This window comes from Malus sylvestris, chromosome 17 (genome assembly GCF_916048215.2).
Source record: "Malus sylvestris chromosome 17, drMalSylv7.2, whole genome shotgun sequence".
Classification (NCBI taxonomy): Eukaryota; Viridiplantae; Streptophyta; class Magnoliopsida; order Rosales; family Rosaceae; genus Malus; species Malus sylvestris.
This window is the reverse complement of record NC_062276.1, coordinates 26,075,082-26,098,066: the sequence shown is the minus strand read 5'-3', so window position 1 is coordinate 26,098,066 and position 22,985 is coordinate 26,075,082. Positions and strand designations below refer to the sequence as shown.

The window sequence follows — 22,985 nt, the reverse complement described above, 5'->3', positions numbered from 1 at the left end:
AATCAAACCAATTAACAATGTTAATTGAAGATAAAAACCAATAAACAATAGTTTGATTTCGTTCGATTCGGATCGATTTCAATGATAAGATCGGTCAAAACAAATCAGACCAAATTGAACCGGTAAATGCTCGTTGATCCGGTTAAATTTTTAACATCAAACCGGATCGCGTCCACATTACTTGGCGTCAAGCCTTCGTAGTTCATGCTAATTGCGGTGACACCAAGAACACAGACAACAACGAACCGAAGATGAATCTGTACGCGCAGGATCTCTCTCTCATGGACTTCAACTCCTATGATTTCTCCGATCCTTATTCCGATCCCTATTCCGATCCCTTCCCTCACCGCCCTACTTCTTTACTCTCCGATTCCCGAACTGCCCCTCATCGCACCGACGACGTAGCTTCTGATGCCAGGGACGATTATGACAACAAAAGCACCACCAAGCGCGTGGAGCGCAGTCGCAGCCCTCCCAAATACCGCCACGACGGCACTTCGCCTCTCCCTCTGGGCATGGATTGGAGCCCTCCTCCTCGCAAATGGGTACTCGAACTTTCCGTTTTCTGATCGTGTTTTGTTTAGTTTATGGCTTTTGGGGACACCCAGTTATGAAGCTTTAATTTTTTTTTGAATTAATTATTGGATTTGGGTTGGAATTTAGGTAAGTGGGTTTTGGTGAATTTTTCGACTGGTTTTGTGAATTAATTATGTGTTAAAAGTTTGAAATTTGATGAAGTATATGATTAAATTTAAGCACTTGATCTCAGACCTAGGTGATTAAAGTTATTTTAGTTATGTTTTAGAAGACATATCATAACTAAAAGGAAAAAAAAAGAAAATGGACATATAATTTGTTTACTGAAAATACGACAATTCAGAGTGGCGATGAGAGAATAAATTTTGATCCATACCAGTAGTGATGGGTTGCAAAATAATGGAATAGGTATGTCTGGGCTTTTGACAGTCCCACAAGCCTTAAGTAGGAAATGTTTCACACAGTCAATGGGTATGTATGTTGACAATGTTTCTCTAAGGGTGTTAATGATATGGTATGGTTGGTCGATCTGGGATGGGATGGAAGCTCGGGAAGAAGTTTTGGGGGAGAGGACATTGTTGGATGTAAACTGAAAGATATAAACGGGAAAGTGTAAACAGGTGTAGACGTTTGTAAAGTATTTCTAGGTGTGGGAGCAGGGAAGTGAAATAGAAACCCTCTTGAGAATAATTTTATATTTTTTATACTGAAAAAGAGGATAGAAAGATCAATTTGAAGTAATATGTTAGGATGCTGCATCTTCTATGCGCATTTCACTCTGGGAAAAAGGGGGTTTTAGAACAAACAATGTCGCAGGAACCCTACGAATTGGTTGTATGCTGCATCTGAAATTCACAATTGAAGAGATCTACCAAAAACAGTGTTGAGCTATTATGTAGGGTTTTGGTGGTTCACCTACAGAAAGAAGTTGAGGCCTAAATTACTATAAGACCTGAAAATAAGTATAACAGATGGTATTTAAATCTGGATTTTCATTTTCACAGAGAATTACGTTTTGCTGTAGTTTTTGCAGTTATATGCTTAGATTTTGAAGGTCCAAGTTTAAGTATCATGGATAAATTTCCATCTTACACGACTAGAAATGATGGTATAATACTTTTTTTTAATCATGTATATTTCCATCTAGGTCAGGTAACTTATTTAGTTCAGTTTTCTCTGTTAAGACAAACATACCTATTGGTGTCTGCCAATCATCGTAAATATGGTGAAATACAATATGTGAACTGTTAATTGCAAAAAGGTAGAGGTTACCTCCTCCCATTTGGCCTTATTTTTGTGGTGTGAGCCTAGACCAGTACTTCAACTATATAGTGAATGAAATATGTCACTGACATGACCTGTATGCTGTAAGTCAATCAGTTTTGTTAGTATATGACAGATTTGGCTTTGCAGGAACAAGATTCTGCATGATTCTAATTTAGATGATTCTGTTTGTTTTCCCCTTCTTGTAATAATCTATTTTGGGTTTTGAATGAAGGATGGACGAGACTCTGTTTGGCCACATAACCCACATACAGGATGGAGTTACTGTGTCACTGTTCCTTCTTGGATGTTCCTGCCCAAGTCAAGAGGTTCAGATCCTGTGGTGGTATGTATATTTTTTAATGAAAATTTTTAGTTTTAAGATTTATACTTAATTTCTGTTCTCGATTGTGACAACATTATCTAGATTATTGTACATTTACTTGTGCACAATTATTCTTCCATTGGCATTATTGTTACTAATGTGTGCTAAAGTGATCATTTAGTTTGTACTCTGTTCTTGCAACATCTGAGTTGTTTACTTGTTACTTGTTTTGTTCAATGTTCAATCTTTTGAAAATTTTCATTTGTATCAGTCATAGCTGTTCTTGACATCAACTATAGGTGACATGAATCCCCTAATCACGACAAATACGATTTATGGAAATAATTTAAAAAAGTAGTTGGAGATGAAAAGGCATACCAATATTTATGTGGTTCAGGGTAATTATGCCACCGTCCAGACTATTCAACTTCTCTGGAAGAGAGAACAAACACGTACAAGTAAATACCACTCAAGAGTTAATCTCTAGCCTGGACCTTGTATCCAATTGGATACTCTCATATATCATGAAGGACACTATCATATATTCCATGAAGGACACTCTTGCTCCAAACTCTCTCTCTTTAGACAATTTTAGTTGGAATGCTGGTATAACTCCTAGGCTCCTCTCATAGTCTCCCAAATTGAAGATTGAGAAACCCTCCACTTAATTCTATTATCAGCAGTATTATTCCAAATTAATCGGCCAATGAAATTGGAAGATTTTCGTTGTCCCTAATAATGAGGGATTAGATCCAACATCTTGGGTTAGGCAGATAATAGGCCACTGTCTATTGTTTACCTGCAAATTCTCTCTCTTCGGCTTCTCTCCATACTTTTGTATTTTCTTATAATTTTAATTACAGATATGTATCAGTTCTTAACCCATGTTCTTTAATTTTATAATTTTGATAATTTTAAGTTTATCTTTATCTACATTTGGACTTTCCTGTGTAGCAGTCCATTACTTGGTAGTTTGTTTATTATACGTGGTTATATTGAAGCACTTTGCTTAAGCATATGGGCTTCTCTTGTTGGTTCTTGGACCATCCTAGTTTGATTTTCCACCATAATCAGCAAATCTTTTAGTTCTGTGTCTTTTGCAAGGTTTCTTGTCCTTCATTTTTGTCATATATTGTTCCTGTTTTATTTCTACTAGTATAATTATTATCATTATCAGTATTATCTTATTATTATTTTATTGTTAATTTTTAATTTTTATAGTCAAATCATCATCGTAACTCACACTAAATTTGAAGGCACAAAACTACATTGAGTTGATTTTTGGCTTGTTAAGTAATGCATTTAATGATTGATTTATGGTGATAAATTAGGTTATTTGGTTGATTGTGATAAATGATTATGTAAAGGCGAGGACAACTTTATTTAAAACTCACATAGAGAATCTAAAAGTGTTCAGCCTCATTGTCGAGTGCCTTAGTAATTTTCTCTGAGAACTTTGCTTGTGGATTTTCAATAGTGTAGTTCCCTTCTTATTGTGCTTGATATACGAAAAGAAAATTCTCTAGGGTACCACCTGCTTTTTAGTGATTCCAATAGATGTAATAGCTTGTTATCTAATTTTTCAAAAGAAAAAAAAATGTAATTTGATTTTTATATTCAAAATTATGTGATTAGAAATGGCTGGAGATGCTAATGTAATGTTGGTGAGGATTTCTATTTGTTCTCTTGCAATGTTGGTTGTGCATTATTTTCTGTTAAATGTGTACCTGTTTTAGTTAGTTTCCCTTTTAACATTTATAGAGAACAGTTTTATAGGGTTCAAGTTGGTATACAATCGCCTGAAGGAATCACCACTACTCGGGGGATATTACGAAGATTTAACGATTTTTTGAAGCTATCTTCCGAAGTAAGTGACATCTCTTTTGGAAATTCCAAAGTACGTGAAATTTCATTTTGGAAAGTCTAAAGTACATGACATTGTTTTTATGTTAGTCAGAAGTAAGGGATAATTCTATTCCGTGTATCATCTTAAAATATATATGGTGAAAATTCATAGAAATGTAGATAGTAAAATCCTCTACGATATTGAGGATCAGTAATGCAGATCCGTAGTAAATGCAATATAAATGACCAAGCTGGACAAAACGGAGACAAGCTATTGGTATCTTATACAATAAAAGAATACTAAGTACATTATAAGTGTGGTTCTATTGAATTCTCACACGCCTATTTATTTTCCAATTTCCATGCACATTGTTCGGCTTAGTGAAAACACTGTGAGTGGCACCTATTAGTGATAATACAGGAGATATCTGGCCTAGTGGTAGGACATATGTAACTTAAGGCTAGAAATGCACTTATGATTTGTAAATCAACCGTAGATTTGTTAAAGTAGAAGGTGAATAACGAAAAGGGTAACCAAGACTAAGACTGACATTGAAATAAATAATAAACTATGATGCATGGATACGGCAACTTGGTCGCCTATCTCGTATCAGATACTTGATGGGATATGATACGCTAACGATACGCTCGGATACGCCTTAGATACATATTGGGATTAATGGATGTGTTGTTAACTGATGGATATGAGTATCCAGCATTTAGGATACGGGTATCCAACTTTTCGGATACGTATGATGTTGAGGAGAATAAAATTTTAAGCTTTTAGTCTTGAAAGCGCAATTGCAGATATGTGCGAGGAAGAAGACGACAGCCACTTCAAAACGCTCCATTTGAATTTCATGTGTTGGACTCTGTTATTGGCCACTGGCCCACTAATCGTACCCACATGTTGAGGTGGAAAAAAAAATGTAATTAACGTTAAACTATGTTATTTCATCTTCCAATTTTAAAAGAAAACTATGTTATATATTTAATATGTTATTTCTTCTTCCAATTATATAAAAGAAAACTATGTTATATATTTAAATTTGTATGACTACATCTGGTAAATATAGGCAATCATATGTGACTTGTAAATTACCAGTAAATTCTTTATGATATCTTTTAAATTATCATAATAATAATAACAACTAAATGTATGTAAATTACCAGTAAATTCTTTATGATATATTTTAAAATATCATAATAATAATAACAACTAAATGTTAAATAAATATAATATTAATTCCCGTATCCATATGACTGGAATAACGGTAAGGATGATCTTCAATTGTGCCAATTTCTTATCTCTTATTGACATAAGGCTGAGATGCTGTTACTGAAATTAGCTACTTCTTCGTATAGACAGGCAGACACGTTTATCTATATATGCCTTACGTGTCGTAGATCTTAGAAATTTCCTTGTTTGTTGGACTGTTGAGCGATTTCATTTCGCATTGTCTTCTGTAGCTTAAAAAGGCGTTCCCCACAAAAGATCTTCCCCCAGCTCCTCCAAAGGGGTTTCTGAGAGTGAAAAGTCGGACACTATTGGAAGAGGTGGGCTACATCTCTCTCTCTCTCTCTCTCTCTCTCTCTCTCTCTCGATCCAAATATTAGTATATGTATATTCAGAAGTAACTTTAGTGTAACATACATGTTGAGATACATTTTATAGCAATACCCCATGTCAGAATTTTTAATTGGATCATTGGTTTTCTCAGTATCTTTTTAGTTATTGCGAGGTTACTTGCACACAAAAATGATAGTTACAGAGCTATTTTGAGACTTAAGCCAGGTTTTCGCTGTACCCCTAAAAAATCTTGAAATCTTCTATTGCTTGGGCTTTTTATTGGAGGCCAAAGGTTTTCTTGTTAAAAACCTGCATATTATTCATGTGTAACAAATGATCTAAGCATTTACCAAAGAAAAATTACAAATGATCTAGGCTAAGAATTTGCATATGAGCCGATAGGTCATTTATGGATTGATGCAAACCATCCACTGTGCATCTCAGCAGTCCTATTTGTTCTAATGGCTGAGGTTCAACCATGCAAGTCCTTAACTGGAGCCTTTATTTGGATCATTATGGGGGCCTTTAACCAGAATATATGCTTGCACATGTTTTGCATAGATATGTCAACTTCTATATATGACCAAGTTAATGGTTATTTAATCATCACCAATATAGCTATACAAATATCTACACATACACACACACATAAATACACACACATAAATACACACACATCTACACAATGTGGATCTGAATAAAATATGTTGATGCAGATGTAGCTTTACAAAATATAGGTTTTTCTTATTTCCGAAAAAGATTTTGTTATGCCTTTTATTTTTCTAAAGGGTTCATCCTCTTATTCTCAAATTGGTTAGTCTGTTGCAGCGAAGGCGTTCTTTGGAGGATTGGATTGAAAAGCTATTATCGGACATTGATTTATCAAGAAATGTCTTGGTTGGAACCTTTCTTGAGCTTGAAGCTGCTGCGAGGTCTTGTATGTGTATCCTTTATGCATCTTAGAGATGAAAATCCTATCATGTATAATGTGTTGATTTTGTCCATTTGCTTATATTAATTTTTGGCTGTCATACTTTACAGCATTCCATGAAGACAATCAGGAATCTGCAGATGTAAACTCTTCGACTAGTGGCGCAGCTCCATCATTTCTGGTACAAGCTCATTCAGATCTTTCCATTGTTGCTGCTAGTTCATCTATCACATCAGATTATGGTAATGATACTCCCTTTGATGTATCTGAGAATGGAACACCAAGGCATGGAGGAGATGATAACCATTCTGATCTTGGCATGGAGAATTCAACATTTGAACATGACTTAGTTGATTCAATGGAAAATTCTAAATTTGGCATATTCAACCGGAATTTTATCCAGTCAAGCCTAGAAAGGTTCTCCAGGCGCAAAATGCCTGGCAGAAGTTATGCCAGTAGTACAGATAGGGACCGAGTAAGCGAGAATAACTCTGATGCCAAACCTCTTCGTATGGATGGAACAGAGTTCTTTTCAGAAATAGAAAATTACAACCGGGATGGCCATGTTCGAAGGCTTTCAACGGAGAGTTTTGGTAGTGACTCGAGTTCTATGAGAGTTACTGAAACATCTAACTTGGGAGTGGCCAATTTATTCGGTGATGGCTCCCTTGATCTTGCAGAAGGTTCTGAAGCTCCTAATGCTGTTGTCAAATCTGATTTAAGGCTTTCAAGGGACTTAGTAGTTGCTTTTCCATCTGAGGAGCGACATAAGTTAAACAGGGTTCTAACTACATTGCAGCAGAGACTAGCCACAGCAAAAACGGATGTTGAGGATCTTATTGCTAGATTGAATCAAGAAGTTGCTGTGAGACAATTCCTCACAACAAAGGTATAATCTATGACAGCTAATAAGTCCTTGTTGCTAATATGCTACTGAATCACTAATTGACAATTAACCTATAACGGTTAGTAAGTGTGCTGCTAATATGGTACTGATTGACTGTATTATAGAACAAAGTCTGCTTCTATTCCCAGCCATTGGTTTCTCATACTTAGATGGCTGCAGTTGGGTTATCCATTAGTTGCAGCTTTTTCGTTCTTTTTTTTTTTCTTTTCTTTGAAAGAGATATATTAGTATTTAAGATTTCTAGTGGTATATGCACCATCATTATTTTAGGTCATATCCCAGCCATGCGGGGAAGTAAGGAATCAAATTCAATAAACAGTGAGTTAGTAAGAGCAAAGCCAAGCCTAAGGCCGATGCCACATTAAAGAATGAGTTTTCTGACGATTAATTAGTAGTTGTAAGGAATCCCAAAAGTGGCGGGAAAGAATTATTGATTCAGTTATAGGCTTGCATTGGGAAAATTATTACCTCGCCAAAAAACTCAAGTAAACCTTTTTTCTTTATTTGTGGTGTTTCTGCTGTTGTTTTCAATGTAAAAAGGCTGATGGATTTGGAAAAGAGAGAAAGGGGGTTGAGAATGATTTTGAAATCATGAATGATTGTTTTCTTGTTCTGTTATAATTTTGTAACTTCGCTCAAATTTTGTGTTGCTTTATGGGAATTTTCTCTTGTAGGTCAAAGATTTGGAAGTTGATCTTGAAACTACCAGACAGAATTGTAAAGAAAACATGCAGCAGACAGTTTTAACCGAAAAAGAAAGGTTTACCCAAATGCAGTGGGATATGGAGGAACTCCGTAGGAGATGCTTGGACTTGGAATCACAACTAAAATCTGAGCAGGTTTTATTCGTTCTGCCACAAATTATTTATTCCTCTTTGTTATTCAATGCTGAGGTCCTTATGTGGATGATGTTCACGAATATTCCAGGACGAAAGGATGCATTCAGAGTCAACAAAAGTGTCCATCCTTCATGAGAATGATGTGTTACACCAGGAGTTGGATGCCTCTAAGCAGCAACTTGAGAACTTGCAGAAATATCATGAAGAGTTTGAGGCAAAGTCAAAGACAGATGTAAAGCTACTTGTTAAAGAGGTCAAATCTCTTCGGAATTCACAATCAGAATTGAAGCAGGAACTTAGTCGATTGATGAAAGAGAAATTAGAAGTAGAGGTAATGTCGCTTATGCTTCATTTGATTTTTGTAATAGGTTCCCAAACTTCTCACATATTTTAATATGTTTTGGCAAACCTTTGATTATTTGTCTTTCTCTGCATAGGTCCACTTAATCAAAATTGCGTATATCTCCTAACCTTCTGGATTTAAGTAGGGTTAGTTGCACTTTTCCTTAAAGAAAATTCAATTTTAAATCCTCCAAATCTTGTTCTGTTTTTGTCTTTCAGAGAATTCTTCACAAGGAAAGGCGAAGGACAGAGTCGGCAAATACTGCCAATGCAAAGTTGTTACATGAATGTGAAATCCTTCTCAATCGGCTTCAAGAATGTAGCGTTAATTTCCTTGTTGAAGAGGAAGATAAGCTCATTATGGATACTTCATCTCCATCTGATGCTATAGATTTACTGACAACTTCTGACAATCGAATTGGTCTCCTTCTGGCGGAGGTATGTTATGCACCTTTAGTTCTTGTCCTCGCCCTCGTCTTTTCATCCATTTAGTGAGTTGTATTATGAATCTGTATTCATCAACAATCGCATGCTGGTCCATGATGGCATTTATATATATGACTAAACTACATCGTTTTTTCATTTACGAGTCTTATTTGGCTTATAGTACTGGTGCCTCCAGTCCAGATTATAATGGTTTATGAAACTGGAACAGGCACAGCTCCTCGCCCAGGACGTGGAAAACACTGTTATGGCGGCAGACGAAAGTCACAACGTCAATGGTAATGATAGGAAGGCTGATGATGAGCTGAGGAAGATGCTGACAGATCAGTTTGTCGACAATGCCAGATTAAGGATGCAGGTCAACTCGGTAATCCGCTGTGCGTTGTACACAAATATGAAAGCTGAAGAAGATGATGAAGACGGAGATACGCATCTAAGGAAAACTGTTCTAAGCAAATTCTTGGAAAGATGACATGTGAGCAATAATACTCTAGATATATATGTATATGTATATCCGAGTTTTCTAAATCCTTGTATATGCAGGTACAAGTTGCCAATATACTTTCTACTTCTATACGGCAGGTGGCTGCCTGGAAAACATTATTTGTAACATATTTTTAATTTGGCTTAATTGTTGCAATCGTCTCTCAACTACACTGTGCCTGGAAAACATTATGATCTGCATTTTTGTCCCTGAATTTCAAATATTGATCTATACCTTCTCCAATTTGAAAAGATCCTTTCTTTTAGGGTAGATAATATCGTGTAGTATTCCTTTTCACTTGGAAGTAAGAGGTCTTGGGTTTGAATCTTGTGGATGACGAATCCGATACCAAATTAGGCTGCTCATTGTGTGGTTTTGCTAAACTTTTCCTCCTCCTAGTGTAAAAACGTCGATGTACCAAAAAAAAAAACAAAAAAAAAAACCACCATTTAAATGATTACATAAAATAGTAAAAAAAACACCATTCAAAACACATAGCCTAGAGCTAGTCGCCGGTTGGGGAATGCCGGGAAGCGTGAGTCGCCACATAGCCTAGTGTGAGGTTAGGCCATCTCCAACCGAAAGGTCAAGAGGGCCAGAGGGCCTAAAATAGCCTGAAAACCGTCTTCAACCGAGGGCTAGGCCAGAGGGCTCGTGGACTCGACGGAATCTGAAAGGGCCAAAAGGCCAGAGGGTTGGCCCTTTCCAGCCAGCCAGCCAACCTCGGGCTGGCCAGAATTTTGTGTACAAGTGTCGGATTTCATGTCGGCTATAACCGACAAGAATAATTTTTATTATTGAAATCGTGTTGGATATAACCGACACGAATGTTAATTTGAATATAAATGGCATCGCAGGAATCAGTTTGACCCGGCAGAATCGTGTCGGTTATAACCGACATGAATAGTAATTTGAATTGCAATCGTGTCGATTATAACCGACACGAATAGTTTAAAATTTTGAATACAACGGCTAGCTGACTACAGCTAGCCGTTGCCTTACTTTTTTTTTTGTTATGAATTTAAACCTTTTTTTTTCTTCTATAAATACTTAAGTCATTCCTACACCATTTCTCACATAATTTTCACCCTTGCATACTATCTCACTTCATTCTATTTCAAATTTATGTTGTTGTTTTTAAATTTAAATAATAAATTATGTTTAGCCCTATGGCCCTCAGTTGGAGACGGTTTTTTGTGACAGGGCTAAAATGAGCCCTATGGCCCTTTGGTCCTCGGTTGGAGACGGAGGCAAATATAACCATGTACTGTTTATTAAAATATTAATATCTTGGAGGGCCAGAGGGCTAAAACGAGCCCTCTGGCCAGCCCTCGGTTGAAGATGGCCTTAGAAACTAAGAACGACTCTTTGGAATATCACAAGCGGCAGCGTTTATATTGAAGAAAGCAAAAAGTGTCACATCGGCCATCTCATAAAATAAATCACAACTTATATCAAATAGTTCCACTTCTAATTTGCTTTTTTCATAAAAACCTCATACTCATTTTAGAGAGACGGGCTGCGGTTCACCACTAATTTTGTTTACCACACTAATCAGAACCAAAAGTAGTTTATCCGCAACAAAGGAGATTTTTGTTGGCGGGACCAGCAGTTTATGCATTGTATCTTGGCGAGAGTCTCTTCTTAGAGTATGGGAAGGAAAAACCAACCCATCCCTAGCCCGCGCCAATGTCTGCGGTTGCTGGCTACAAACTTGGGCCAGACGCATTTCAAGTGGCAGTTGCAGGAAGGCCGGAAAATGGAGACTATGATGCATACAGGGAAGAACACGTCCGGTAGAACAAGTATCCTAAACAAGACAATAAAGTAATGAATCACAGTTCGCTAAAAACGTATCATGAATGCATTGCGAACATTGATGACTCCCCTTTACATTCAATGGTAAAACTTACAAGGATTGCTTGTATGGAAGCCTTATCCCGTGCCTCACAAATGCTTTGTTAACAGTTTTCGGATCCTTCTCTTTGAGATTGTTGAGAGGAGAAGATATCTTCCTGTAGATGCAAATGAGCCACGGGAATGGCTTCCAAAGCGGATATGGGAAATGTATGACAAAAATGAATGTTATAGACGACTCACATATATTATAGTATTTCAGAAAAGCATGTGATTTGTCTCTACAAGCAATTTTAATGTCGCGTTGTGGGATCAAGGAGAAGACATGGAAAAATCGGAGAGGATCTTATCGGTAGCTCTGTTGTGCGTTCAGAATGCAAGACCTCTCATGAGCAATGTGGTGAAGATGTTGCAGGGAGATAAGGAAAATACTCCACCGCCTTCTTCTCCTCGGCAAAGTTTAACCCAGCAGAGTGAAACAGATGAAAGGACTTCCGAACACCCTTATCAAGGTACTTTCCATGGACTAAATGAGATTGAGCTAGCTACTGCTAAATATGATTCAAAATTTCAAGTATTCGTGTTAGTTTTTGACATTTTGATGGCACAAGTTTCGTTTAGTACTGGTTGCTGAATGTAATGAAATGTATTTTATTGGTAAGATCCGTATACAAGAAGACATCACAACAGAAGCTACAGAATTCATAGTTGTATCCTCAATTTTATCTTATGTAACTGAAAAGGTTGCTACAGAAGTTAAGGAAAAACGATAACAGACGACTATCATAAGATTAGGCAAAATAATTGCATGATCAGCATCGTGGAAGTGAAAATTAGTGATAGAGGTTAAGGTTGATGCCGAGTAGCAAATAAACAACATAGACTTGGATACATGAAGTGAAGGTTAGACATGTAATTGAAGATTTACACAAAGAAAAACATGATCAAGTTAATATTTTTCCCGTAATTCAGAGTAGAAACATACTACATAACTATCATACACGATCGAGAATGACTAAAACAAATCAGATTTCTCCTTTGTAACCACCAGACCCAAAATACATCCCTGATCTAGAGGCGGCAATGGCCATTCTTTTCTGATTCTCTAGTTTGGGGCAGTCACCAATCCGATGACCAAGCCCACCGCAGTTAGCGCAGCCCTTAACCCCGCTTGCATTTGCTGTTGCAACGTCCACGTAGTCTCCAATTGGATTGTTAAGCTCTGCCAAGACCGGTGGAATCCTTTGCTTTGCCTCTTGTAGGAGGTGCTTCAAGTCGAGCAGTGTTGTCTCACTTTGATTCTTGTTTATAAACGTCGTTGCAATTCCAGTCTTCCCACATCTTCCTGTTCGTCCAATCCTGTGGACATAATCTTCGATTTCTGGCGGCATGTCATAATTTATGACATGTTGAATATTCGGAAAATCCAAACCCTTTGAGGCAACCCCAGTGGCAACCAAAACATCCTTCTTCCCTGCCTTGAACGAAGAAACGGCATGCTCCCTCTCCTCCTGACCCTTCCCTGCATGAAGGGCCACCGCGTCCACTCCTTTTAACAAAAGATACTCATGAATGTCATCCACATCCGCCTTGTTTTCGCAGAAAATTACCACAGGCGGCGGGGTCTTTTGCAGACACTCAAGAAGGTACACAATCTTAACCTCTTGCTTCACGTACTCAACCTCCTGAATCACGTCAAGATTTGCAGCTCCGGCTCTTCCCACATTTACGGTTACAGGTTTTACCAAAGCGCTTTTGGCAAAGTTGAGAATTTTCGCCGGCATTGTGGCTGAAAACAAGAGTGTCTGCCTTTGATCTTTAAAATGGTCGAAAACTTCTCGTATGTCATCCTCAAATCCCATATCCACCAATCTATCAGCCTCATCCAAAGTTAAATATCTACAATTATCGAGATTCATCTTCTTCTTCCCCAACAAATCCTTCAACCTCCCCGGAGTTGCAACAACTATATGAACACCTTTCCTTATAATCTCCAACTGAGACCGCATGTCAACTCCACCAATGCAGAGCAAAGGCCTAATCTCTGGATAACCAACCTCTCTCATAGGAGCCAAATACTCCTCCACCACTTGATAAGTCTGCTTGGCTAGCTCCCTCGACGGACAAATAATCAATCCGAAAGGGCCTTCACCCCGAACAATTGGCATCATCATCTCCTCCTGCAATGCCACCATGATCAACGGCAAAACAAAAGCCAATGTCTTTCCCGAACCTGTAAACGCAATGCCAATCATATCCCGCCCGGATAAAATCACCGGAAGACCTTGCACCTGAATGGGGGTCGGTTGAACAATCCCCTTGGCTTTCAACTTCTCCAAAATTGGTTTCGGAAACCTCATATCCTTGAAAGTCTTGATAGGCAGCGGAACATCTTCACCACCAACTAGAATATGCCATTGCTTTCGAATCAAATCACATTGCTTCCTCGTCATCCTCCTTATATGCAATGGAGGCTTCCAGCCCGTCGGTATGGGATCCGTATAAGTGATTCCCTTTGCCAATTCACCAACTGACAGCAGCGCCTTGCGATCGGATAAGCTTTCAATGATCTCTCTCTCTTTTTGCACCATCTCTTGTGCTGGAGTGATCTCCGGAGCGTCGTGCTTCAACTGTGATGCTTTGACAACAAGACTGGGGGGCTTAGGCTTTTCTTGAGCAGCAAGTTTCGAAAACTTGTCCAATTCCTCTTCCTTCCTTTTCTTGGTTCTGGCCGACTCTAGCTCCCCGCCGGCGAACTTTCTCTTCCGCTCAAGTATTTTCTGAGCTTCGATTGCTCGCCGCTTCGCCACCGGCACATACTCAATATAATCGTCGTCTTCTGCTTCCATCGACATCTCGTGCCTCAGCACAACTTCTTCCATCGTTTATGTCCCTGACCTGGTTTGAAAAGCAAAAGAGAATTCTGTGTATGGATGCATTTCAATTCTAATTAAAATCCAAATACTAATAGGGATTGGATAACTAATTGATGAATAAGGATAATAAATTGCTAAACAGGAATCCTAATCCTAATCCTAACCCTAATAGGATTAGTTTGTTCATTATTCCCTGGTAAATTCGTAATGGGCTTTGGCAATAGTCATCATCGTGCATGGAAGCGAGAAGATGACAATTATTACAAACTTTATCGTAGCCCTTGCCAATAGCAGAGCCCTGTGGGACGTAACTCCCATGCAGATTTGAGATTTCACATCGACCGCGGTGGTACCAGGGTTTTGGTGGGGTTCTAGCAGTTGGTTTGCATTTGGATTAGAGAGAGAGAGAGAGAGAGAGAGAGAGAGAGAGAGAGAGCGAGAGAGACGATGGAGATGCAGGTGGCTCCTGATGATTGATAAAAAAAACGCTAAACAGATGAAGTTCAATTTCATTGCCTCTAAATCATTGCAATTCTTTCAATCACCAAAACGACTAACCTTTTTTTTCTTCCTTTAACCAAATACATACAAAGATTTAAACATTGTGGACCCTTCAGATTACAACTAATGCAACCGTGTTTAAAACAAAAGTATCTTAGATGCCGGGCCTTCTGGCAAACTAGTGAGTAGTATCAAATTGCGGACAGACGTCTGCTAACCTCTCTCGTTGACTAAGGGAAATCCACTAGGAAATAAACTTGAGATCACCACCGTAACTGTCATTTTCTTCATCAATATCTACTTGTCGCCACCTCCGAACATCCCCATCATGTCTTTCCCAGAACCCATTTGCTTCATCAAGCTTTGTAAGCCGCCCATGCCACCAATCTGCTTCAGCATCTGCGGGGGTAGGACTTTGCTCATGTGCTGTGCATTCATGTTTCGCGATAGTGCACTCATGTCGCCCTTCTTCGGAATCTTGAGTCCTTTCATTTTGCTCCATATCTTGGCAAGCCGCTTGTACTCTTCCATCATGTCCATTACATCTCTGACTTGGCGACCAGAGCCTCGTGCTATTCGCATTATACGTGACTCATTCATGAGTTTTGGATTTGAGCTATCCAACTCTGCAAGATAAGTTGAGATATTCAGAACAATAAAATCAGTTCAGCATGATGAATTCAGTAAAAAGTTAGTTTCTCATGGCTTTTTCCCCCGGAGGAACTAAACATGACAGTAATTGCTCAAGCTATGTGGCTTATTACACAAAAACAAAAGGAATGGCCTTTACTTTACCTTCATTTGTCATTGAGTCCATCATGTACATGTATCGCTTGATCTTTGCCTGGCTTTCCTTTTCACGGCCCTTTGGCATTAATTCAGCACTAAATCCAGGAAGCATTGAGAATACCTATACAAACCAATTAAATTCTTAGCATTATAGCTACTTTTCAATTGTTTTATGAGGCTCTAAACCCACAGAAAATCATGAATGTGACTCTGAACTTCCCAATCTTTTATTATTTGAGATTTTTCCATTGTTTTATAAGGTTAATAACATTATAACTACCTTTCAATTCAAATTAAAGCTACTTATCATTTGCTTTATAAGGCTAATAACCCACATCTCTGCAGTCATTTTTTTTTCCTTTTCTTTTCTTTCCTTTGGTTGATATTGTTGGTTAAAGAATTTTACTCAGTGCACCACAAACTATTTATGATTTCAGTATATGGTTTCTTGAATCCAGTTACGACATTTTGGGGAGGGGAATTTGAAGACTACTTTTATAGAGGAGCTGTAGCTACTGAGTCGGACTAACAAGAAGCATTTGAGAAAAGGGAAACACCCAACTAGATTTAGAGCAAAATTTGTTAATTTCTCAATTTTGGGAAAGCTGTAGCGAAGGGTATAAAGTGGTTTTTGCTAAAATTTAAAATTGTGAAAGAATTTAGGAGAGAATTGGTGAAGCTAACATATAAATGAACCAAAACTGAAGTCTAGAAAAAGGGGCAATAAGAAAAAAGAGGCACGTTCTAGATAAACTTCAACAAAAAAGAATGATAACCTGGCCAATTGGACCCATTTTAAGTATGTTCTGAAACTGCTCGTACATAATCCTCATTGTAAAGTTCCCTTCTGAAAGCTTTTGTAGAAGCTCTGGCTGTTGGTCCATAGGAACAACTTCATGAATCTTGTCCATAAATCCAGACCAGTCTCCCATGCCTAGTAGTAAAAACCATTGTTATTAAAATTATTTAAAACATTCATTGCTAAGTCGTAAGTGCAACAAAAAAAATTCAAGTTCCAAGAAAGCAAGAGAGTGACCTAAGAGACGGCTGACAAATGGTTTAACATCAAAAACTTCAAACTCATCCATGTGCTCTCCTGTTCCAATAAATATAACAGGACTCTTTGTTGCAGCAACACTGCAGGGTAAAATAAAATCTTGTTGTCAAACAGTTACAGATACCAAGGAGACAAAACCTAAAGAGTTTAAAATCAGCATTCCCAAAAAGGTCAAAACCCAAAAGTTCAAGGTTTCTTCTCCTCTACAATCTCAAAACTTTACCGGAAATTCCATCCTCAGAAAAACATGGAGAAACTTAGGAAACTAAGCTGCTTATTAGTAGATAACTCACTGATGATTTGGTTACATACAGTGCAAATTCTACAAAGCTTGGTACTAAAGATAAGTGTTTCCAAGTGAGAACTTTGGGCCCCAAAGAATATTACAATATACAATCTAGAACTTTCTAGGGTTGGATCATAATATGAATGTCAATGTAGCTCGGCATGGCCAAGTGAGGTGGATGTACAAAAGCGAAGTTTTGAAGATTTGGGCAAAACAAGTGGCTAGAATTTTATTTACTATAAAATCTATAACTATACGAGATTTTCCCCATGCATCCAAGAGGTTGAAAACAAGTCTAAGAACAAAGGTCAAATACTGAGTTTCCAGAGTGAAGCTTAACAAAACATCTTCATATGAGTTATACCAATGCTTAAATCAAACTAAAAATTATTACAAGATTGCAATAGTTGTAGCAACACTTACGCACTAAGAGCTCCACCTCCCTTTGCATGACCATCCATTTTTGTAACAATAACAGCCCCAACTGAAACACTTTGCCTAAAGGCTTGAGCTTGATCAAATGCAGCCTGACCAATACTGCTATCCATAACAAATATAACAAGATCCGGTTTCTGGAATATGAGGGAAAATATAAGAAGAGAAAGATATTATCGAGCAAATGGAATCAATCAGAAAGTTAATGTAGTATGAGTATGAAATTCCAGAAAAAGTACCGTTGCTTCAGAAACTTGACGCATTTCTTCAAAAAGAGCAGCTTCTTGTTTGTGACGCCCACTAGTATCAACAATTATAAGATCACAATTCTCCTTTTTGAACGTTTCCACACCTTCAACCGCAATTTTCACAGGGTCTGACTCCATATAGCTGCAGGGGAAAAACACCAACAATCACTTGAATGCTAAAAAGCATTGACTGCGGAAAATATGTCTGGTGGTAATGCTGAAAGAAAGAGGGATACACAAGAGGAGACCAAGGGTGGCTGCTTTTAAGTGAAAATGACCATTCCCAACCAGCAACCTTGGTTTTAACTTCCAAAATAATAAATTGTAGTCCAGACCAGTGGAGTATGAGAACAAATATAACCATTGTGGTACCAATCTAATTTACCTTCTTTCTTTAACTTACCCTAAGAAAATGTAACAAATATCTGGAATTCAACTAATTACACAAAGGAAAATTCAACATTCCAAATTTCACAACTGTACAAGGCTTGTAATTGTCCTAAGAAAGTATATAACCAGTAGAAAGTAAAAAAGTACCTTCCATAAAATGGAATCTTAGCCTTAGTGGCATTCTGCTTCAATTGATCAAATGCACCAGCTCGAAATGTATCTGCACACACTAGGGCAGGCTTCCAACCTTTTTTCTGATAATAATATGCATACTTTGTACACGTTGTGGTTTTTCCAGACCCTGAATGTTGTAAAAAAAATAAAAAATAAAAAAAATAAAAAATAAAAAAGCATGAATTGGTTAAAAATGTAAACAGAAAAGATAAGTGAAATTGAAGTTCAACAGAAAAAAAATATATAAATACAGCATGCTACAGCTAAATGTACATTTAAAAGACAAAGAAGCTTTTTTTCCTGAACATAAATCAATCATTAAATCTTTCTCTGGACAACACGATGACAAAAAGTTTAAAAATTGCAGATAATAAATGCCAAATAATCCAATCAGTATGAAAATAATCCACTAGCCAGGAAGCATACCTTGTAAACCAACAAACATGACAACACTTGGTTTCCCTTTTTTGGGTGCGAAAGAAGGTTTCCCTGGATCCAGCATTTTGCAGAGTTCATTAAATATAGCCTATAAAGAAAGGAGCACTTCATTAGAAAACAACAGAAAACCAAGAGAAAATAACAGTGAAATATGTTGTTGTACATAAACATATGGAATTTGCTATATCAACTGAATACAAACGAAAGGAGAGGTGTATTGTGCCCGCATTAACAAAACAAAATAAAGGCTTTCATCATATGCACAATAGAAAACCCAAAACAGTACTTGTTCAAATGCAGGCCTCGATGCACGCATTGTAGGCTATACAAGATAGAAAATTTACGATCCTATAAACTCTTTTCTAAACTAAATTCATTGTATCTCTAAAGTTCTCAATGTACCAAACTGCCAAATGCTTCATACAATCTTGCAAATGCTGCTAACCAACTGCCGAAACAGGCAAACCAGCACGATTATCAATAGCACAATATAATATTAAATTCTTTAGCCCCAAACACAATATAACCAACAAAATCACAAAAAAGAAAAAAAGAAAAGAGAAGTTAAATGCGTGAGAGTGAATCACAGAACACGTACGTACCTGCTGAATAATCTTGCGCTTGTTGTGACCGGCGGCGAGATCATCGAGATTGACGATCTTCTTGATATTGGTCTGCATGTCGCGGACGAGCTTGAATTGAACATCGGATTGGAGCAGGGCGCGAGTGATCTCGTTGAGGCACTCGTTCAGAACCTTCTCGTCGATTACGGTCGCATTGCTCATCTGCTGGAGAGCACGCGAGATGCTCCCTCCCAATTGCGCCAACACCATCTTTGCTGATTAGAGGGGAAAGCTTAATGGGTTTGGTTAGGGATTTGGGAACGGATTTGGGGATTCTGGGATTGGGTTTGGTAGAGATTTGGGGATTTAGGGTTCGGGTGAAAACGTAGGGGTAGGGTTTGAGCAAAATCAGGGATGAAGTGATGTGTTTCTTCTCGAGGATGTGTGATTGTCGTAGAATCCTAATTTTTGAAGAACTGTAATTGAAGGAGAAGAAACCCTCGAGACCAAAATCGAATTGGGGTTTTAAAAGACATGCTTCCCAATCTTGACTAAATTTCATGTTGGTCCCTGGACTTTCATACGAGCTAATTTTGGGTCCCTAAATTTTCGTAGCAGCTAATGTGAGATTTAATTATAATACTTACATGTATTTTTTTTTTTTGAAAATATACTTCTAAGTATATAATTACCATGACGTTATCTGACGGTTATATGTTGTAATGGCATATATGACCATCAAACGATGATAGTTTTTTTATAGTTAATCTACGTGGTGCATATGATTGGATTAGTAGAACCATGTTAGCACACTAACAAAAAATATTGACGAAATTTTAACAGAATGACTAAATGGATGTGTGGTAGAGAAAGTTATGTACCAAATTTATCGATTTTTGAAATTCAGGAACCAAAATGAGAAGTTTGATCAATATCAGGGACCATTTGAGATAAAAACATTAATTGGCCTAATTGGATAAATGGTCCCCGTGGTCATAAGGTATTCGGATGATAGCCCCTGTGGTAAAAAAATTCGGGTTTAAACCCCTGTGGTCTAAGTCAGTTAGGATTTAAACCCCTGTGGTCTAAGTCTGTTAGGATTTATGCCCATCTGTTAAATAATGCTGACGTGGCTGACACATATATGCCACGTGGCTGTCAAATGTCTGCCACGTGGCAAAAATAATAATTTTTAATTTTTTTTAAAAAACCTGAATTTTTACCAAAAAAAAAAAAACGCAGATCTGCAAGAAGAAGAAGAAGGAAGAGGGAGAGGGAGGAGGGCGCGGGGAGAGGGCTCCGGCGGGGGGGGGAGCTGGTCTCCGGCGGGAAGAAGAAGAAGAAGGAAGAGGGAGAGGGAGGAGTCGCGCGGGGAGAGGGAGGAGTCGCGCAGGGAGACCGGCGGGAAGAAGAAGAAGGAAGAAGGAGAAGGACGGCCGGGGGGGGGGGGGGGAATGGGCGGAGGGCGGGGGAAGGTTCTGGTTTTTTTTTTTTTTTTTGGTAAAAATTCAGGTTTTTAAAAAAAAAAATTATTATTTTGCCACGTGGCAGCCACGTGAGCATTATTTAATAGATGGGCATAAATCCTAACAGACTTAGACCACAGGGGTTTAAATCCGAATTTTTTTACCACAGGGGCTATCATCCGAATACCTTATGACCACGGGGACCATTTATCCGATTAGGCCAACATTAATTTGTGGGTCACACATACAAACTAACAGAATAGTGGACATAATCTATACGGAATGACCAAATTGATGTGTGGTAATGAACGTATATTGATGTGTGATAATGAATGTCAAGAACGACATTGATTGATTTTAAAAGTGAGACACCAAAATGATAAGTTCGGTCAATTTCAGAGACTATTTGTAATAAAAATCTTTTTTTTTTCTTTTCCAAAAGATACGTCCCCAATGTGCAGCATTTGGGCAGTAAGGCCATCTCCAACCGAATGGTCCAGAGGGCCAGAGGGCCGAAAATAGCCCTAAAACCGTCTCCAACCGAGGGCTAGGCCAGAGGGCTCTGGAATCTGGGAGGGTCCCACGGGATCGGAGAGGGCTGGAGGGCTGGAGGGCTGGCTGCTTTCGGCCAGCCAGCCAGCCCGCTGGCTGGCTATTTTTTTTTTTAATATTTCCTATTGCTGTCGGTTAAAACCGACAGCATTAAAGGGTTTTTTTTTTTTAATAGTTCTGCTATTAGTGTCGGTTATAACCGACACTAATAGTTTGAAATATTTTTTAATCTAACGACTAGCTGAGTCAGCTAGCCGTTGGTTTTTTTTTTTTTTTTTTTTTTTTAAATTTATTTTAAACATTTTTTTCTTCTATAAATATGGTGAAGTTCTTTCAATTCTTCACTTCATTTGCAATATTTCCTTCTTCAATATTTTTCAATATTTCCTTCTTCAATATTTTTCAATATTTCCTTCAATATTTCCTTCAATATATTTTCTAATATTTCCTTCATCTATAATATTTGTTTTAATTTTTCAATATTTCCTTCAATATATTTTCCAATATTTCCTTCATCTATAATATTTGTTTCAATTTTTCAATATTTCCTTCATCTATAATATTTCTTCACTTCATTTGCAATATTTCCTTCATTTTTTTTCAAAAAAAATGGCCTCATCTGCAATGAAAGATAGGGCTTGGACCCGAAAAGAAGATGAAGCTCTTTGCAAGGCTTATAGATGGATCTCAGAAGATAGTGTGATGGGGATTTCTCAAACAAGTGAAGGTGTTTGGACTCGTGTGTCCAAAAAATACTTAGAGTTCTACGAAGGCACCACTCCACCGAATACCCGAAACCACGAAAGTTGTTCTTCAAGATGGAAGAAACATCTTCATCCAAGTTTGAATAAATGGCATCAAGCACTATTAGCAGCAGCACGTAGACATGAAAGCGGCGCCAATTACTATGACGAAGTTAGTGTTTTTACAGTTTATTTTAAATGTTTAATTATATTACATTTAATTTCGTGAATTAATTTCCTAAATTTTTTTTAATTATATTTTCTAGGTACGCCAAGCGGAGGAATTGTATATGGAGGGCAGCTCAAAACCCTTTCAGTTTCACGGTTGTTGGGAAATTTGTAAAGGGTGGGTGTTATTTGAAGATCCACCTCAACATAGAGTGGATCCTTTGGAAGCTGCATCCCCATCTGTAGATATGAATGAAGATGGATCTCCTACCATTCAACAAACAAGGGTAGAAAATCCGACTCCGTCCGAAATTTCTTTACCTAGGGCTATGGGACGAAACAAGGCCCGAAGGTTGAGGGAAAAGGGCAAGGCAAATGCTGATTACGCCGCTCAACATGAAGTGGCGGCCTCATTTTGATTACTGGCGGAGCAAAATGCCCGTGAGGCGGAAGAAAGGAAGTGTAGACATGAAGAGCGAGCCAAACAAATACAAGAAGAGATGGATGATAAGAATATGGAAAGGAACACTTCGGATTACACTTCAATGAGTAAGGCCTATTTTGATAGGAAAAAAAAAGAAATTATGGCTCGGCGGCAATTGTTTACCTCTAACTATACTCCTACAATGGCGGATGATGAAGATGATATTAATTATGGATATTAAATTTAAGTCGTTGTAATTTTTAAATTTAAGTTAATGTTGTTTTTAAATTTAATTTGTAGTGTTTAAATATAAGTTGTTGTTTTTAAATTTAAGTTGTTGTAGTTTTTAAATTTAAATAATAAATTATGTTTGGTCCTATGGCCCTTTGGCCCTCGGTTGGAGACGGTTTTTTGTGACAGGGCTAAAACGAGCCCTTTGGCCCTCTGGCCCTCGGTTGGAGACGGAGGCAAATATGGCCCTGTACTGTTAATTAAAATATTAATATCTTGGGGAATCTTGGAGGGCTAGAG

At 37.8% G+C, this 22,985-nt stretch overlaps 3 protein-coding genes across 3 annotated transcripts; 1 reads left to right on the top strand and 2 right to left on the bottom strand.

Annotated features, from left to right (window-relative positions):
* On the top strand, nt 1-9,657 carry LOC126611582 (PX domain-containing protein EREX). Its single transcript, XM_050279883.1, has 10 exons — nt 1-545; nt 2,036-2,146; nt 3,894-3,992; nt 5,441-5,527; nt 6,369-6,477; nt 6,582-7,360; nt 8,053-8,217; nt 8,306-8,548; nt 8,779-8,997; nt 9,215-9,657. The coding sequence occupies exons 1-10, from the start codon at nt 252-254 to the stop codon at nt 9,473-9,475; spliced, it is 2,367 nt and encodes a 788-aa protein (XP_050135840.1). The 5' UTR covers nt 1-251; the 3' UTR covers nt 9,476-9,657.
* Nucleotides 9,658-12,190: 2,533 nt separating this feature from the next.
* Nucleotides 12,191-14,580, bottom strand: LOC126611584 (DEAD-box ATP-dependent RNA helicase 35-like). Its single transcript, XM_050279890.1, has one exon. It carries the CDS (start codon nt 14,224-14,226, stop codon nt 12,370-12,372), a length of 1,857 nt encoding a protein of 618 aa, XP_050135847.1. The 5' UTR covers nt 14,227-14,580; the 3' UTR covers nt 12,191-12,369.
* Nucleotides 14,581-14,709: 129 nt separating this feature from the next.
* Nucleotides 14,710-19,664, bottom strand: LOC126611587 (signal recognition particle 54 kDa protein 2). Its single transcript, XM_050279894.1, has 9 exons — nt 19,141-19,664; nt 18,527-18,626; nt 18,074-18,227; nt 17,528-17,678; nt 17,277-17,425; nt 16,547-16,647; nt 16,287-16,444; nt 15,517-15,631; nt 14,710-15,347 (listed from the first exon to the last, which is right to left on the bottom strand). Exons 1-9 carry the CDS (start codon nt 19,369-19,371, stop codon nt 15,019-15,021), a joined length of 1,488 nt encoding a protein of 495 aa, XP_050135851.1. The 5' UTR covers nt 19,372-19,664; the 3' UTR covers nt 14,710-15,018.
* Between the last annotated feature and the right edge of the window lie 3,321 nt (nt 19,665-22,985).